The sequence below is a fragment of the Sceloporus undulatus genome, chromosome 6 (genome assembly GCF_019175285.1).
Source record: "Sceloporus undulatus isolate JIND9_A2432 ecotype Alabama chromosome 6, SceUnd_v1.1, whole genome shotgun sequence".
Taxonomy (NCBI): domain Eukaryota; kingdom Metazoa; phylum Chordata; class Lepidosauria; order Squamata; family Phrynosomatidae; genus Sceloporus; species Sceloporus undulatus.
The window spans coordinates 94,495,410-94,509,398 of record NC_056527.1 but is presented as its reverse complement, the minus strand read 5'-3'; the positions used below and the strand labels follow the sequence as shown (position 1 = coordinate 94,509,398).

General features: G+C 41.1%; 1 protein-coding gene across 4 annotated transcripts in view; it reads left to right on the top strand.

The window, feature by feature from the left end:
- B4GALNT2 (beta-1,4-N-acetyl-galactosaminyltransferase 2) overlaps positions 1-13,989 on the top strand; it is a 38,816-nt gene that overhangs the window by 22,824 nt on the left and 2,003 nt on the right. For 2 of the 4 annotated variants that reach the window (XM_042475302.1, XM_042475301.1), the window contains exons 4-11: positions 628-734; positions 2,384-2,421; positions 4,381-4,561; positions 6,562-6,648; positions 7,908-8,095; positions 9,779-9,919; positions 12,312-12,531; positions 13,624-13,850. In XM_042475302.1, the coding sequence (XP_042331236.1) occupies positions 628-734; positions 2,384-2,421; positions 4,381-4,561; positions 6,562-6,648; positions 7,908-8,095; positions 9,779-9,919; positions 12,312-12,531; positions 13,624-13,835 (1,174 nt within the window). In that variant the 3' untranslated portion in view covers positions 13,836-13,850. Of the gene's footprint in view, positions 1-627; positions 735-2,383; positions 2,422-4,380; positions 4,562-6,561; positions 6,649-7,907; positions 8,096-9,778; positions 9,920-11,900; positions 11,986-12,311; positions 12,532-13,623; positions 13,851-13,989 lie in introns of those variants that run through there. The other 2 variants (XR_006104653.1, XM_042475303.1) reach the window with 2 other exon arrangements.

Below are 13,989 nucleotides of genomic sequence, written 5' to 3'. Positions count from 1 at the left end.
TTCCTTCCTTCCTTCCTTCCTTCCTTCCTTCCTTCCTTCCTTCCTTCCTTCCTTTTAGATCCCATCTTTCTCCCAGCATGACACCCAAGGCACCTTTGTTGTTGATAACTGCCTTCAAGTCGACCTTGACTTATGGCAACCCTATAAATGAGATATCTACAAAACACCCTATCCTCCACAACTTTGCTCAGGTTGGATAGACTCAGGGCCCTGTCCACCTTGATTAAGTCTATACATGTAGTATACGGTTTTCCTCTCTTTCTTATGCTTATGCCTTCTGCTTTTCCTGCATTATTGTCATATCTGTCAGGAAACTAAGTTCAGAACCTCAAGCTTCAGTAGTTAAAACCTTTATTCGGTATTCAAGCCAACAGGCTTGAATATCAGCGGATTTCCATTTTTGCAGGGGGATCCAGAACAGATCCCCCATGAAAACAGAGGGACAACTGTAGTTCCAAATTTGCAGTCAGTAAGGGTGTATGTATGTGTATATGTGTTTGCACTTTTTCTATGCTTCTGTTTTCATCTCCCTTTGCTCCCATCCTTTGATCTGGCTTTTGAAGATTATTTTTCCTTCCAAATCTGCCTCACTGCTGTCATCTTTCTGTTGTTGTTGCTTTGGCCTAGATATTCCTATGAGAAAAAAGATGTCCTTGTTGCTCAGCCAAACATCCCTTTAAGCTACCCTATTCAAGGAGCTGAGGTGATGCCTTTACACACCATTATAATTCCAGGTATGTCAACAATAATGGAGGATGCCAGCCACAGATGCTGGTGAAACGTCAGGTAGAAACTCTTCTAGAACATGGCCACATAGCCCAAAAAACCCACAAAAAACTAATAATGGAGGAGTAGTTATCAGACAAATTACACAGTGAGGGAACCATGCTAACCATGATACTTTCTGGTTCTGTAAGGCAGAGGTTGTCTGACCCAAGTTAACTTGTTAATTGCCACCAAGTCGACCTCAACTTATGATGATTCGGTGAGTGAGAGACCTCCAAGTTCCTCTTTCATCAACTGCCCTGCTCACGTCTTGGTGGCTCAGAGCTGTGGCCTTCAACCTTACTAAGTATCACATTTGTAATTAGGGAATGTGGAGGGTTCAGACTTAACCAGGTGAAACATCAGAAGAGGGAGAAGACCCAATGGAACAGTTGCTTCCATCCATCCCAAGAATCTCATAGATTATTGCATGCCTTTTTTCGCCTGATCCGGGCACAGGCTGGGCACGGGCTTAAATGGATCTTATTGCACGCCTCCATGTCCAACTCAGCCACATTGCGAACCCGATCCAGACTCCTGGCATACTTTTCTGGTGTACAGGATAATATTGTTCTTCGAAAAGTCTGCCAGGAATCCAGATTGGGTATGCAATGCGTACAGAGGTGTGTCCGTTTTCACCCATTTAAGCCTGTGCCCAGCCCTGCCTAGATCGGGTAAAAAAGGCATGCAAAAATCTCCATAGAATTGGAAGATACCACAAAGGCCATCCAATCCAACCTCCTGCTATGACAGAAGACGCAATCAAAGCACTCTCAACAGATGGCCTCCAAAGAAGGAGACTCCGCTACACTCTGAGGGAGTGTGTTCCACTGTTGAATAGCTCTTACTGTCAGGAAGTTCTGCCTAATGTTGAGATCGAATCTCTTTTCCTGTAATTTGAATCCATTGCTCCAAGTCTTTTGTTTTGGAGCTTGCTCCATCCTCAATATGACACCCCTTCAAATATTTAAAGAGGGCTATCATATCATCTCCTTTTTCCAGGATAAACATATCCAACTCCCTAAGTTTCTCCTCACAGGGCATGGTTTCCAGATCCCCTTGGCCTCACCCACCAGGCAGGGTGCCTCTATGATCAGTGGCTGCTGGCTTAGAGTCGCCATAAGTCAGAAACGATTTGAAGGCAAACAACAGCAATAACAACAAGATAATGGGGGTGGGGTGCTGCTGCCACCCAGCAGCTTCATCTGGTTGGAATGCTGAGTGGGTAAAAGGCTACCATGGGGCAACAACAGTCTACCCTCACCAGCAACCACTGATGAGAAAGGGCTGCCTTCTGGGTCTGGCAGGTCTGCTGGCTGGCTGGGAAAGAAAGTAATCTATCTTCATCATTGACTCAGCATCTCTGCCTGAAAAAGCTACAAGGTGGCAGTGGCATCCCACCCATGGCAGCAGGCACTGGTGGGAAGAGGCTGCCTTCCGGGTCTGGCAGGAAAGTTAGTTGTGTCCATTTACCACTCACCCATCAGCCACACCAGACCCAAAAAAGGGTCCTATGTGATGGCAGCAGCATAAATGTCTGAAAACAGAACATGGAATTGTGCCTTCTGCTAATTTTTTGTTCCCAGCCTAAAGTTTCTCTTTGCTTTTGTTGTTCAAGGGCTTGGCTTCCATGGAGAAAATGCCGAGAAACAGAAGGTAATGTAATGTTTTATATTTTTTTTTAACGGGAATGTGGTACAACTACAAGTCTAGATACTGTAAGGGCGAGGAAAGAGGTGATGCAGTTGGGTTGGTTTCTCTTGCAAAATCTGGAAGAGCACAACTATCAAAAGTCTAAATTCTCAGGCTATGAAGGCTGGATTACTCTTGAATGTTGGCACGGTTCCACAGGCAAAACTGGCACTCATGGCCAGCCCAAAATATTTTAGGGCTGCCTGGGAGGGAAAGTCTTTTCTGTCTTCTAATTTAAAAAGAGAGAGGAAGAGAGGACTTTTCGTGAGTAGATCCTTCTCATCTGCATGGGCCTTGCTTAGGAGAAAGACACAGTTTTGTTGATTGCCATAAAATATACCAGTTTTCAAAACCAATAGTTTTTTCTTTTTCTTTCTTTTTCTTTTTCTTTTACATATTCGTGCAGCTCCAGGATGATCCTAGGGTCGAAAACTGGTTTCCAAAGCTGACCCAACTTGAGTTGGATACTCATGGGTCCTACTTTACAAAGGACAGTTCTCAGTTTTATGCTGTCCTGTTTGAAAAATCATTGAGTCCAAGTCTAGGTTAAAGGGAAAGAACTATTAGAAGGAAGAGCATGGGCCTTAAATTTTTATTATGTGTATATTTAAATATTTATATGTCTTGTTTCCATCTGGACAACAGACTGAATCAGTACTCTCACCAGATGTCCCTCAGAATGAAGTTGCACAATGATCTAGTGTATTTCTGATGGCATTATGATAAATTTAATATGATAGGTGGAAGTATGTTTTCTTCAAGAAAGACATGTTGGCAGCACTGTTAAAAAGCAGTGTTGCAAAACAATTTCACCTAAAGAGGAAATGAACTGCCATATTATTTCTATGTAAGCCACTTCAATCTGTTGGGAGAGGCGGGTATAAATAAAATAGTAGCAGTAACTTGTCTGCTGGTTTCAGGCCCATTGTTGACTCCTTTTCTCCTTACCTTGTGATTAGTCCAAAACAGTGGCCAAAAAAAAGCTGGTAATTTTTTCCTCAAATGGCTACGAAATATTTAGAGCTTATTGGAACGTCTGGAAAATAAAATTAAATAATCATAGGGAGAAGGAGTAATAATGTGTATGTTGTAAAAGAGAAAGGTAGGTAATTTGCTTGGACTGCAAGTCCCATGTTGGCTCGTGGAATGTGAGAACTGCCGAAGATTGTAAGAAGTAACTTTTCCAACCTCTAACTAATTTGGTTTAAGTGGAGCAGTGGCATTGTTAGGATTGGTGTCATCTGGTGCAGTAACTCTTGGTGTCACCCCCCCACACACATTTACCTCCTCCCATACAACAACATATAGAATCCTTAGTAATGTTTTTGTACTAATGTTACTCACAAATTGTAATTCCTACATAATTAATAATAATAAATTGTTTTATTTATATACCGCTATTCCAAAGATCATAGCGGTGAACAGCAAGTAAGCTAATTAGCAAGTAAGCTAATTTGCCCCCAACAGTCTGGGTACTCATTTTAGCAACCTCGGAAGGATGCAAGCCTGAGTCGAGCTTGGGCCCTTTTGCTGGTCTTGAACTCGCAACCTTGTGGTTTTGAGTGAATGGCTGCAGTACAGGCATTTAACCACTGCGCCACCAGGACATATCACTGAATGTCATAGTAACAGTTGTGACATAACTAGAAAAAATAAAATTATATGTTTAAATTACAATATTATACACACAGCCTCAATGCATCTCCTTTCTCCTTCTGCTGAGCCTTATCACACTCACAAATTTCTTCAACATTTTAATGGGACACAGGCAAATGCCACAACCAATTTCTGCCAAAACAGAGATGTTTGAGGAGCAGTTGTGTAACCCCCTGCTTAGTCCGTACCTTCTGCACTCCACTGGGCAGAGGGGGAAATTTTATTTGCTCCTAACCTTTTGTATTTGCTTTCTTCAAAAAACTTTAGGTGCTCCTAGAGGCATCATTTGGTACTCTAGACACACTTGCTGATGTTCCCAATGACACAGTGCATGGAAGAGGAAAGAAAAAACTGACTATCTCCACTTCTGATGTAGAGCTACTAAATCACATCTTGAAGCACATCACATACACTAGTACAGAATATTTACTTGACGCAGTGGACTTTGGTGAGTTGATTCTGCTACCATACAAGCCCTCCCTCTGCTCCAGGGTTTGCCCTTCAATTTGACCCACACTCTGATATAGCAATGTAGAAGAAATCTGCAACATACTGTGATTTGATTGAAACTCTACAGCCCACGTGGGAGGAGTATTTTGGCAAACACCACATTAAACATCCCAATCTGCTCACTTGCAGATTCCTTTTAAAGTATCTGTGGAAACTAATCAGGATCATCCCTGGTTACTACTTGGATGGGAGACTCCCAATGAATATCAGTGCTGTAGGCTATACTTCACAGAAAGGAGTTGATAAAACCACCTGTGAGTATTCCTTGCCTAAGGAAACCCTATGAAATGAGGGGAACTCCATAAGTCAACAGGTGACTTGAATGCACACACATGTTAATACAGTTCAGCACCCTTATAGTTATGCCAAGAGATGTGCATGACTACAAGGATATGCCATTCTCTTTCTCTTGTAATGTTTGAGTACATTTCTGATATACATAAATTGACATTCAGATTACTGCAGGAGGTAAAGCACAACCTGAGAAAGTTACAGGTTGGATGTGGGATTCTAGGAGATGTAGTCCAAAACACTGACATTGCAAGCTCTCAGTTTAAGCAGGGACTTACTAGCATGTTGCTTTTAACTGTTGGAAAGATATAAAGGTGTGTTTTGGAGGTGAAGGTCACTTCTCAGCCTCTTGGAACTTGGTTTATTTCTTGGTAAAATCTTTGCATGTGTCTTGGCAGTTTTAAAATTGACTGTCCTGTGTGTCTCATTTTAAAACATTTGGGCAATTTATTTATTTTTTTAAATTGATTGCAGAACAGTAAAGGCAGATTGATCTCCAGCAACCGGATTAAACATGTGACCTTCAAATTTGGGGTGGGAAGACTTCATATTTGTCAGTTCTGCTTGCATTTACTAAACCTCCAAGGTCTTTTAACTAGAAAGGCAAATACAAAATACCTTGAACAGGTTGCCCCTAAACATATTCAGAGCTAGGGATTTGTTTTCTTTTTGAAAGAAAATAAAATACCAGAATTGAACTGAACAGTCTTGTCACACATGGTTACTTCAAGCTTTCCTCATTTCACTAGATATTAAAAATAACATCTTATTGTCAATAAAGCCCTGAGGATTTGGCTGCAAGTTTCTGGGAATTGTAGTCAAAAATTGTAATTTGCCCAAGCTCTACTTGTGTCCTCTTTGTGATCTCTTAGGCGACAGGTGTACCATAACTAACTCATACTTTCAATGGCATTTAACATCCTTTTTAGGATTTTTTAGCTTACTTCTTTAGTAATTCTGTTTTTGTGGTTGCATTTATTTGTGTGGGATGTTTTAAAAAGTGTCATGTTGATTTTGTTGATTTGTTATCAGCCACCTTACAGCAAAACAGGGTATTGAATCTCTATATCGATGAATAAAAACCTCTCCTGCCAGAGGATTGCCAGATTCTTATGTAGTAGTACACTTCAGAAATGACCTGAAGGCACACAACAACAACAACACTTTTTGGGTTTGGGGATTTGTTCTGGTTTTTAAAGGACTATTAAATTTTTAATATATAAATGTTAACTGCATATGTGAAAATCAACTAAAATAAATTTAAATCAATTCCTCATTAAATGTTATTCAGCTCATTAAAAGTTCCCTTTGTGTCCCTAGGCCTTGGGGGCTGAATGTATCAAATGGACCTCATTTTCACCCTTCCTTGCATTGAATAGATTTGCAAAATGTGCCAAATTGTATTTTTACTTCAGAACTTTAATTCCATGTTCAAAAGCTGATTGGATTGGAAACCTTTTTTTCCTGGGGTGGCATTCTCCATGGTTATGGCTCACACCTCTGTCTTCCAACATCCCAAACATCTAACTACAGTCACTTCTCTGTTGAGGCAAACACATCACTCTGCCTAATGGTAAGGCCAATGCTGAAGATAGCCATGAAACTGACTACTAATTAGCCTTGTATCTCTCTACCATTGTTTTCTAGTTAACTTTGTAATGGAAACTCACCATGTGAGGTTTCCAGTGACCATCCGCCAGCCACGCATGCCTAAGCTGTACGATCCAGGGCCAGGTAAGACTTGGTACATACTCAGGTAGCAACACTGTGCCAACAGAACTCATCATTTGAAGAACTGAAGCCAATGAAAGCAAAGAAAGTTAGTGTGGTATAACAGCATATTGGATTGAGGCTTGGGAAGTCTAGGAAATCAAGTCTTCACCGAGCCATGAAACTTACTGGGTGATCTCATCCCAGTCACTCTCTTTTGGTCCAATACACATCACAAGATTGTTGTGAGGATAAAGTAGGGAACAAAAGAACCATTTATGCCACCTTGAGCTCACTATCACATCATATCTTTGTTGTTAACTGCAACTTATGGCAACCCTGTGGATGAGACTTCTCCAAGACTTCCTATATTCCACTATTCTGCTTAACTGCTGCAGGCTCAGGCCCATGGCCTCTCTGATTGAGTCTATCCATCTGGCATGTGGTCTCCCTCTCTATTGCCTTCCATTTTCCTAAGCAGTATTGTCTTTTCTAATTATTCATAAAACTTTGTTCAGGAACATGTACTGAAGCCAGCTTGTCTTCTGTCACTTCTCTTTATACTGTCTGCTGGTTTCAGTTCAAGCCTCATGGCTTGTGTTAGTTTCAGAGTTCCCTCTTCTCATCTGAACCTGGAAGCTTTTGCTTAAATGTTAGTTTGCCTGTCAGGCCCAGTTTATTAACTAGCATTAAGGTAAACTGACCCATATGGATGTAATGGGAAAACTCTGGCTTAATATGAGTCTAGATTTTCATGCCAAAGCTGACACACAAATTAAGAAAGGGCAGGGATAGAGCATTTGGAACTAATTTTTGTTCCTGGAATCACAAATACATGATATCTTTGTTCATTTATAGCTCACTTTTCTTCCAGGGAGCTCAAGATGGCATACATGTCTTTCGTTTTTCCCACTACATCTTTGCAACAGCCTTACAAGAGATCATGACTAGCTTGATGGGCTTCATTGTGTTTAAAGCTTCAGAAGAAGGTCGCCAAATACAGTTCAGGGAAACAAAACCACACAGATCACTATCCTCCAACATTTCACAGAAGAAAATTGGGGCACGCATCGCCAAGCAACATCAGAGTGTGGTCAGTATGGCAAAAGTTATTAATGAGGAACAACACAAATGGCTATAGCAGTTTGTATTTGCCTAAGCCTAATGGGTAGGGCAAAATTCTGCCCCCTCCTCATCCCTCTGCTGCTGAGAATTGAATGCAAACTACTTATGGTCTCTCATTGTGTATGCTCATCCTTTACTTCCTCTCCTTTTTGCTTCAGATAACAACATCCGTAACTTGGTGACCATCACAACTAAAACTTTTTTCCGCTACCACAAGCTGCGGGTCCTTATCAAGAGCATCAGGAAGTATTATCCAGATATAACCATAATTGTGGCAGATGACAGTGAACATCCTGAGAAGATTCAAGAGCCTAATGTTGAACACTTCATCATGCCATTTGCAAAGGTACCCCAAATGTATGGCTATATAGGGCTGGCTGTTGCTTTTGATGAATACCAGAACAAGTTATATTACTTTACCTCCCACGCCACTAGGCCTCAGGGTGAAGATGTTTTAGGCAGCAATTACCATTAGCTATGTTGCCTGAGGCTCCTGGGAATTGTAGAGTGAACATCTAAAGGGACAAAGGTTCCCCAAGCCAGTTTAGAGTTTTCACAAAAACAGCTTGGGCTCACCCCCTCTGCTATAGGAAGCAACAGCACTGTACTGGCACTTTCACCACTGGAATATTTCCCAGTGGCAATTATGGCAAATAGTAAGCTCTCAGATGACTGCATTTGACCGGGAGAGGGCTGCTAGTTTTTGATTCACAACTGCATTATTTTGCCTTGTTCAGAGATTTTCTTGAACCATTACTCTCATCAGCTCTAGTCACCATTGACAGGGGTGAGTGATTATTAGTACTGTAGTCCAACATCATCTGGAATCCAGCTACACATTACCAGCCTAAAGACTTAAGTCACAAGTCTGCTGTAGTGGTTTGAGCATTGGATTCCCAACTCTGGAGACCAGGATTCACATCACCACTCAGCCATGAAAACCCATGAGTTGATCTTAGAAAAGTCACAGCCTTTCAGCCTCAAAGGAAGGCAAAGGAAAAATAAAAACTTCTGAAAAAATTGTTGCAAGAAAACCCCAATAGGTTCAACAGAAGTCAGAAATGGAAGTCAGAAGACACACAAAACAACAACAAATATTCTAAAGACTGGGGTCTAAATTCAATTTTAGTAGAATTACTGAATCCATGGAATTTTAGGATGTCATATTGAGGAGGGAACAAGCTTGTTTTCTGCTGCTCCAGAGAACAGGATCCAGAACAATGGATGCAAACTCCAGGAAAAGAGATTCCACCTCAACATTAGGAAGAACTTCCTGACAGTAAGGGCTGTTCGACAGTGGAACACACTCCCTCGGAGTGTAGTGGAGTCTCCTTCCTTGGAGGTCTTTAAACAGAGGCTGGATGGCCATCTGTTGGGGATGCTTTGATGGAGAGTTCCTGCATGGCAGGAGTTGGACTGGATGGCCCTTGCGGCAGTCTCTTCCAACTCCATGATTCTATGAGTCTATGTGTTGACCTGTTCTTTCAGTGAATATGTGCTTGATTTGGGCCTTGGGTTCTAATCTCTGGTGTAGTACCTGATCAGTGGCTGAACTGCTTCTCTGTTCAGGAAGGAAAGATAATCTTAACAGAAACACAACATTGAGACAGCTTCAGTGTATCATATCCTACAATTGTCCTGATTTGGCATGGACAGTTCCAATTAGTCTTCTATTCTCCCAATTTTCTAGCTACTTTTAAAATGTCCCAGTTTCTCTCTTCTCCTCTCCCTCTTTTCTCCCTTTGTCCTCAGCTTACTTCAGTTGATGCAAACTGAGTTCAAGGTTCCAAGAAGTTTGCACTCAGTTAACTCAGCAAAAGAGAGGAGGGATTGAAGTTTGCCCTTCCCTGTAGACTCAAACAAAAGCAAACTGCAATAGCCTTTTCTCATTTGTGTGTTTTTCATTAATAACTTTTGTCATCTTGACCACACTCTGATGTTGTTTGACCACATGTGTCCCAGTTTTCATCTGTGCAGTGTTGGGAGGATTTGATGTGTTCTAATGCTCCTTCTTCAATTGTTTCATCAGGGTTGGTTTGCAGGAAGAAACCTTGCCATCTCTCAGGTCACAACTAAATACTACCTTTGGGTGGATGACGACTTCTTGTTCACTGAGAATACCAAAATTGAGGAATTTGTGGCTGTGTTGGAGAACAGCAACTTGGATGTGGTATGAAGTTAAGACAGTTACCACTCTTACTGTCCTTGCTTGTTTTATTATTGTAAGAATATTTGGTATTTATAGTAATAGAAGGTCATGGACCTTCTGCTGGATTGATTAAATAAAGGAAGCCACAGCCCTGAGTCTGCAAGATCTAGGAATTACAGGATATCTTGAAGTTCGCTAATTCATATGGTTATAATAAATCTCAGTTGATGTTATGACACATAGCAAGAACAACAAATCATCTCAGCCAACCCATCCAAGGATATAAATGGAGCAAAATAAAAGAATTCTGCTATACTTGGTTATGCTAATGCTGCAGAGCATGGAGGAGTAGGGGAAGGCTAGCAGGCAATACTGGAGGTGGGATCCCACAAGGTTTCCCTCTCCTTATACAAAAGGAGCCAAGAAACTATCTTCTTTGAAGAAGGAAGTGACCTCAAAAGGTAAGAAAGAATTAAAAGACCTACTGGTAAGTTAGCATTCGATAGCCCTAAGAAAATGAAAAGAGGAAAACAACAGGGTCAATCTGTGTGTCCACTATCCCCTCAATTTCTTACTTGATCATGTCTCAATGCCTTTGGCTTCCAGCAATTGTGTCCTCTTCTTATGGCTCAACCTGATCTTAGAAAATGTAAAATGGTTATCATATTCCTAGAAGAACTTGTGCTTAACTGAATGGATCTGAATTCTAACCTACTGCGAGACCAGTGGCGGTTTCTGATGACATGTGTCTTGTAACCTCATAACAGAAGGAACTTCCTTCCGAAGCTGCTGTATTTAGACCACAACAAATTAAATAATACTTGTGCTGCAGTCTGATACATGTTTAATCAGAAACCAGACTGATACTGTGTTCAATTGGGCTTGTGGATATTAAGAACCTGTAAGACTGTGGTGTAATTAAATGACTTGCATTTTAGTTGGTTAAGCAAATAAATATGCATAAATTAGCATATAATTAAAATAGTTCTCTATAAAAGTCATATTTGTTTGATTTTAAGTGATGCATCCACATGTCACAGCACAGAGCAGAGAACAACTGAGAAGCATCTGGCTATGTGACTGTAGCCAGATGCACATTGATTAAAGCATCTTCCCAAAGCTCCTAGGGATTCTCTAGCAGTCCTGCTATTGTCACAGAGCCAGATTATTTTCTATTGTTCTCCACTTTCCACTGGCCACTACATGGGAAGGTTCAGGAAAGTTTGTGGCAAGGCATGTCATAGTTCCACTATGGTGGAACTTTTTGTCTCCTGATGCAGGGGCCTAAATGTACGCATAAATAAAGTGTGTGAATGTCTGTCTAGACCAGGAGGAAGATACATATACATGAATGCATGCCTGTGCATGTGCACATATCTGCTACCCAATTAATCACAGATATCTTCATTTAATGCAGCCAGTCAACTCAAAATGGCAGCTTTAATAGAGATATTTGTCCTTGGATCTCTCCAAATCTGGTTCCACTGCTTGCTTAGCATCACATTGTTTTATCATGTGCTAGGGAAAGGGCAGTGACAGCAGCTTACTGTCGCCTTGGTATATTTTATGCCAAAAGGCAAATTGCTAAAGGGTAAATCATATGATATGTTGAAATATGTTATCACATTTAATCTGGATCTTGGTGTTTGTTAGATACTGTTGCTTGATAGTCCCATCCCCCAAATCATCCCAGAGTTTATTTTTGCTGTGGAATGCTGCCTTTGTATGTGGATGAGGAAACAAAACCACTTCTGCACTGTAAATCACAATTCTTATGGTTATCCCAGCCACTCTTGGGGATCTGCTTACTACCAACAACAAATGTTGCCACATGAATAAGGTTCCTCAAGTTGCATTTCATGACCAATGACCCTAATTTGGTTCTAGATGGTGAACTGTTTGGGCTGCACTAGAACAATATTTGACCTTGAATACAGAATTTAAAATACCATGAATTTCAACTCCCTCCTCTTCACCTTTTGTTTTCAAAATATTCTTATAGACCTCATGAAAGAGCTAGCCTTTCACTGTCCATGGGCACTGGTTGAGAAAGCAAAAATATGCCAGGAATAAGCAAGGATTCACAGGTAGATTTCATTGAATCTTGTCTCCCTATACTGCAGTGGTGCTTAAGATGTTTTGGACTTTACTTCCCATAAGCCACAGCTAGTATGGGCAATGGGAAGATTTCTAGGTAATGAAACCAAAACTTCTAGGAGACCAAAAGCTGATAATCTCTGCTTTACTTAATTCATTGAAGCTTCCAGTGAACTCTGAAGTTTGCACAGAATATGGCTGATTACAACTAGTCTTAGCCTATTTAATGACCCAGGCAAGCAGATTCAGTGATGTGTTTGAAACCTGGGTAAGCAATGGACGATATAGTGCTGACAAGAGTCTGTGTTATTGGTAGGTTGGTGGTTCTGTTAAAGGAAATGATTACAAGTTCCAACTCATTTATGAGGAAGGAGAAGGGAGCAGCTGTCTACACCTCAGATTTGGCTCCTACCACCGTTTGGAAGGCTTTCCCCACTGTGTGGTGACCAGTGGCGTGGTCAACTTCTTTCTTGCTCGTACAGAGGAGACCAGATCTATTGGATTTGACCCAAAGCTGCTGAGGGTGGCTCACTCAGGTAAATCTATATACCCAACCACTGGCATCTCCAGATTTATTATGTGCCAAAGACATTTTAATACTTGTTGGAAATAAGTAGAACATAAGACAATCCACTGTATGTTTGAATGTCCCGCAGTTTTATTAGAATGCTGCACTAGAATGTTGTTTGTATTAGAATGTTGTTGAAAACTGTTGTTAGTCCTCATGATTCAAGAACCATCCACTTAGGGAATTTCAGTCTAATGTCTGCCATCATAGTCATAGGCCTAATACCTACTACCTTTTAAATCAGATTGTGAATCAGTTTCAACCAGTTCAAACAACCTAGTTCCCACTTAATACGAATCGCTGAAGCGATTTCGAAAGGGGAGCCATGCGCTAGGCCCATTTAACCCATGCCTTTTTGACGCTGATTTTTTCTGCTTCGAATCTGCACAAATGTGAACCACATGTGAATCGGAATCGATTCAAATCCAGCTGGAACTGAACCATCTTAAATCGATTCATTTGCAAATGGGAACCACAGGTGGATTATTTTGGAGGGAAAATTTGATCAGGGCAAATGTAGTGGGGGAAAATGTGAACGGGGCAAATGTAGTGGGAACCATTCTCCTCTGTCAAATGGATCCATCAATTCAGATTGCACACTGATTTATCTGTAAGTGGGAATGGGGCCATAGAATCCTAAGAATTGGAAGGGACCTCAAGGGTCATAGAGTCCAACCTCCTGCCATATAGCACTCCTGAAAGGTGCCATCCCACGTCTGTTTAAAGATCTCCAATGAAGGAAAGTCCACCATGCTTCAAGGCAGTCTATTCCACTGTTGAACAGCTTACAGTAAAAAAAGGGAAGACCTTTTAAAGGAAAAACCTAGAACTTTTTTTTAAAACTGTAAGAGTGCTTTTGCTGTGTAGGTCCTGAAGGAGTGGTGGGGAAACAAATGGGGGTTATGAGCGGAGGCTAACTGGATCTGAAGCCAACCTGCCCAGTAACATTCAGTGAATGAAGTAGCATAATATTATAATAAAATCCTTGTCAGCTATTGGCCTGTGTCTTAATTTGTTCTGTTACCTAACTGACTTCTACTATTCCAAAACTTCCTTTCAGAATATTTCATAGACGGACTGGGAGTTCTACGGGTCGGCTCCTGTAGTCATTTAAGCGTGGATCACCAACCCCATGAGTCTGCAAACAATTTGCAGGAGCGTAATGTGGAGCAAAGATATAATACCTTCCGGACTAGAACACAGAAAGACACCCAGTTTAAACTGGCTTTACAGTTCTTTAAGAACAGGATGAAATGTTTCACCAAGGGATGACAGCTGTCTTCCAAGGTAACCGCCCATCCTTTCTCCCCCAGATGTGACATTTCTGCATGAACTTGAACTGAAGAGGGAGTGTCTTGTTTTGGGAACTGTCCCTTTTGGCTAGAGCCACAAATTGGCCAAGTTATAAAACCACGGAAAGTTTGAT